Here is a 5000-nt window from a genome sequence, read left to right on the forward strand (position 1 = left end):
TATGGCAAATAAAACTTTATTTTCCTTTTTTTATTTTTTTATTTTTATTTTTTTTTTCTTTTTTTTTTTTTTGTATGTGTCTCGATATGTGCGGGAGTGCATACCCCCTTGTAGTCCGCAACTAAAGCTCCTTACCCCCCCCCTAGATCTGCAACAGACAACAGTCATGACAAGACACCCTCTCGCGCTCGGCTTGCTCGTGGTGGCGCTGGCGGTAGCTGCGGCCGACGCCAGGAGTCCCCCCTTCCGCCCAGGTGAGTCAAAAACAAACAGCGATTTTACTTGCTTGAATCAATCCCATATTTGTGACGACATTATCAAACAGCTGATCTCAAAAAAAGCTGCGTAAGGAACAGATGGTAATTTCGATTCCTCACTGACTGACTCTCCAAAGGTCGAGGACGAGGGGGACCTTGCGGGGTCGTCGCCTGCCCCGCGAACTACGCTCCGGTCTGCGGCAGCGACGGCACGACGTACCCGAACCGCTGCAGCCTGAACGCGGCGAAGTGCGAGAACCCGAGGCTCAGGATAGTCAGCAACGGAGAGTGTAGTAAGTTGAGATGCGTTTCAAGGGGGGGAAAAGATGCGTTTCAGGGGAAAAAAAGATGTGTTTCAGGGGGAATAAGATGCGTTTCTGGGGGAAAAAAATGTGTTTCAGGGGGAATAAGATGCGTTTCAGGGGAAAAAGATGCGTTTCAAGGGGGGGGAAAGATGCGTTTCAGGGGAAGAAGATGCGTTTCAGGGGAAAAAGATGCGTTTCAGGGGAAAAAGATGCGTTTCAGGGGAAAAAGATGCGTTTCAGGGGAAAAAGATGCGTTTCAGGGGAAAAAGATGCGTTTCAGGGGTAAAAAGATGCGTTTCAGGGGAAAAAGATGCGTTTCAGGGGAAAAAGATGCGTTTCAGGGGAAAAAGATGCGTTTCAGGGAAAAAGATGCGTTTCAGGGGAAAAAGATGCGTTTCAGGGGAAAAAGATGCGTTTCAGGGGAAAAAGATGCGTTTCAGGGGAAAAAGATGCGTTTCAAGGGGGGAAAAGATATGTTTCACGGGGAAAAAGATGCGTTTCAGGGGAAAAAGATGCGTTTCAGGGGAAAATGAAGTGTTTCAGGGGAAAAGATGCGTTTCAGGGGTAAAAAGATGCGTTTCAGGGGTAAAAAGATGCGTTTCAGGGGAAAAAAGATGCGTTTCAGGGGGAAAAAGATGCGTTTCAGGGGGAAAAAATGCGTTTCAGGGGAAAAAAGATGCGTTTCAGGGGAAAAAGATGCGTTTCAGGGGAAAAAGATGCGTTTCTGGGGGAAAAAATGCGTTTCAGGGGAAAAAAAGATGCGTTTCAGGGGAAAAAAAGATGCGTTTCAGGGGAAAATGATGTGTTTCAGGGGAAAAAGATGCGTTTCAGGGGAAAAAAGATGCGTTTCAGGGGAAAAAAGATGCGTTTCAGGGGAAAAAAAGATGCGTTTCAGGGGAAAAGATGTGTTTCTGGAAAAAAAAGATGTTTCTGGGAAAAAAGATGTGTTTCAGGGGAAAAAAAGATGCGTTTCAGGGGAAAAAAAGATGCGTTTCAGGGGAAAAAAAGATGCGTTTCAGGGGAAAAGATGTGTTTCTGGAAAAAAAAGATGTTTCTGGGAAAAAAGATGTGTTTCAGGGGGGGGGGGAAATGCGTTTCAGGGGAAAAAGATGCGTTTCAGGGGAAAAAGATGCGTTTCAGGGGAAAAAAGATGCGTTTCAGGGGAAAAAGATGCGTTTCAGGGGAAAAAAATGCGTTTCAGGGGGAAAAAAGATGCGTTTCAGGGGAAAAAGATGCGTTTCTGGGGAAAAAAAGATGCGTTTCAGGGGAAAAAGATGCGTTTCAGGGGAAAAAGATGCGTTTCAGGGGAAAAAGATGCGTTTCAGGGGAAAAAGATGCGTTTCAGGGGAAAAAGATGCGTTTCAGGGGAAAATGAAGTGTTTCAGGGGAAAAGATGCGTTTCAGGGGGAAAAAATGCGTTTCAGGGGAAAAAAGATGCGTTTCAGGGGGAAAAGATGTGTTTCAGGTGGAAAAAGATGCGTTTCAGGGGAAAAAGATGCGTTTCACGGGGAAAAAGATGCGTTTCAGGGGAAAAAAAGATGCGTTTCAGGGGAAATAAGATGCGTTTCAGGGGAAAAAAGATGCGTTTCAGGGGAAAAAAAGATGCGTTTCAGGAAAAAAAAAGATGCGTTTCACGGGGATAAGGATGCGTTTTAGGGGGAAAAAGATGCGTTTCAGGGGAAAAAGATGCGTTTCAGGGGAAAAAAAGATGTGTTTCAGGGGAAAAAGATGCGTTTCAGGGAAATAAAATCTTTCTTTGGTTTCATCTGTACGATCACTGATTATTTTTCTTTGAATGCCTTTGATCGCTGATTATTCCTGCTGAGAGGATGTAGTGCTTTTATTATAAATGATGTTAGCAATTATTATTAAGGACGTTATTGTTATCTTAAATTATCGTCATTGAGATTATTATAATGATATTAATAACGGCAATATCAAATAGTGGGTATTATATAAGTTGTTATTATTATCGTTATTATCATTGTATCACTACTATTATTGTCATCACCACCACCATCATCATTATTACCATCATCACCACCACCATCATCACACACACACACAAAGAAAAGCCCCTAAAGACCCCCCCTCCTTCCCCAGATGCCAACCCCTCCCCTCCATCGTCACAGTGCCCGACCTTCTGTACCTTCGAATACAACCCAGTGTGCGGCAGCGACGGCACCACTTACGCCAACCCTTGCGGTCTGGAGGCAGCTCAGTGTGATGTCCCTTCGCTCACCCTGAGTCACCGAGGAGAATGTGAGGCCGGGATGACTTGCTGATGGTTCTGTTTGTTCTCCGTCTATCTATTTATCTATCTGTCTATTTGGGTTTTGTTGTTGGTTGTCTGTTGATCTGTCTGTCTATTCGTCTCTTTGTCTTTCCACCTGGCTGTCTTTCTTTCTGTCTACCTATCTGTTCGTCTCTCTGTCTTTGCATCCGTCTATATATCTATCAGTCTATCTACCTGTCTTTCTGTTTATTTCTCTCTATGTTTGTCTATCAGGTTATCTCTTTGACTCTCTATCAGTCTATCAGATTTCTATTTGATTCTCTATTCATCTATATATTTATCTATCTGCTTTTCTTTAGATTTATGAATAGTAACATAGTTGAATATCAGTTAGATATAAAAGAAGAGATATGAAATGCTAAAGCAGTTTATAGTTTTCTAATGACAATGTTGAGAGAGAGGGAGTAAAAGGGAGAGAGAGAGGGAGTAGGAAAGAGAGAGAGAGAGAGAGAGAGAGAGAGGGAGTAAGAAAGAGAGAGAGCGAGAGAGACAGAGACAGAGAGAGGGGGGGGGATTGTGAGAGAGTGAGAGTGAATGAGAAAATCCAATTTCTAAAAACCCTCCATCTTTTTGCATTCCAGGCTAGACGTCTCGGCCGCAGATCACCCGCGTTGCCTCTTGTACCAACCTCGTCGGCCATTCTCCTCTGCTCCTCAACCCCCCTACCTCCCCCTCCTTTCTCAACCTCAACGCTGCAAGGACTTCAGTCAACGTTGCAAGGACTTCAGTCAATGTTGCAAAGACTTCAGTCAATGGTGCGAGGACTTCAGTCAACGCTGCAATCGATTCAGTCAACGCCACGTCACACTCCCGGAAAGGTGTTCAGCAAGTTTCTAAAATCAAATAATGGGAGAGAAATAATGAGATTAAAAAACTGGTTCCTACAGAAACCACAGATTATTCATGTCAGTTATTCTTTGTTGTTGTTTATTCTTCCAAATTAAATCGACTGAATCCTTTGATTTCCTTTTCTTTTTTATTTCCTTTTCCTTGCCTCATTATTATTGTTATTTTTATTAGTGTTATTGGTATTAATATTATTGATATTATCTTTATAATTATTATTATCATTATTATTATTATTGTTATTTTTATTATCATAATCATCATCATCATCACCACCACCACCACTATCATTATTATTATTATCATTATCATAATCATTGTTATCAGTATTATCTTTTTTTATCATTATTATTATTATCATCATCATCATCTTCTTCATTATCATTTGAAATAAATCCAATTCTGACAAATATCGAACAAAATCAAAGTATATGCAAAAACTGATTACATTCAAAAAGTGAGGCATATAATTAATAGACAGATTTCTGAGAGCAGTGTAGACAAACAGATAGAAAAATAGATAAATAGTCACCAGGTTGAGGCTATTTCTTCGATGGATAGAAGGATAGGCAGGAAGGTTGACTGAGATAAATCTACATGAAAATAATACCCAGAGTCGGTGCATAATCTCATATATAGATTAGATTAAGTAATAGGTTGATCCAAGTTTATTGCTTTTCCAAACATATTCAAGTATGAGATGTATTCCTTTCTATATTAGATATTAATTAATATACATGTTCACAATGACTTTAACCTAAGCTTCCTGGTTAAAAATCTCCCCTAAATTATATATACATTTTTCATAAGTTGCAATTATTAAAGATAGTGATTCCAAAAAAAAAAGGCAAAATATTAATAAAACCTATAACTTGAATAGACAAATCAATGGAACTGTCAGTAGATATATCAAGAAACAGACAGACTAATAGACATCTAACAATAGCAACTACAACCCTTTATGTTCTTCCCTTAAATAAGCCTCTATTAAAACAACGCTTATTGCATTCATGTTGCTCCTAAGCCAAGTTGCAAGGCTAGTATATTCTTAAGGTTGGTTCATATCCCGTAAAATATCGGATCTTGCATGACATTAACCCTTCCACTCCCAACCACCATGCGGGCACATGCGCTCATGATTAAGGTGTTTAGTAACGTCTAAGAACCGGTGAAATTAGACTAAGATTCTAGAACACTTTGATGTTTAGAGGGTCGAGAGAGCGAAAGGAAGAGATAGGGAGAAGTGTAAGTGAATAGAGGTGATGAGGGTGTGAAAAGGTGTAGTATTAAGAACTG

The 5000-nt window shown here is 40.5% G+C and overlaps 1 protein-coding gene across 1 annotated transcript in view; it reads left to right on the top strand.

The window, feature by feature from the left end:
* The window catches only part of LOC147472225 (uncharacterized), a 24071-nt gene that overhangs the window by 632 nt on the left and 18439 nt on the right, over positions 1-5000 (top strand). The window contains exons 2-5 of the mRNA XM_086544798.1: positions 147-254; positions 395-550; positions 2666-2829; positions 3445-3683. Of these exons, the coding sequence (XP_086400924.1) occupies positions 167-254; positions 395-550; positions 2666-2829; positions 3445-3683 (647 nt within the window). The 5' untranslated portion in view covers positions 147-166. The remainder of the gene's footprint in view (positions 1-146; positions 255-394; positions 551-2665; positions 2830-3444; positions 3684-5000) is intronic.

This window comes from Penaeus japonicus, unplaced genomic scaffold, assembly GCF_977035675.1.
Source record: "Penaeus japonicus unplaced genomic scaffold, GWHDUDI00000001_assembly GWHDUDI00000002, whole genome shotgun sequence".
In the NCBI taxonomy this organism is placed as follows: Eukaryota; Metazoa; Arthropoda; class Malacostraca; order Decapoda; family Penaeidae; genus Penaeus; species Penaeus japonicus.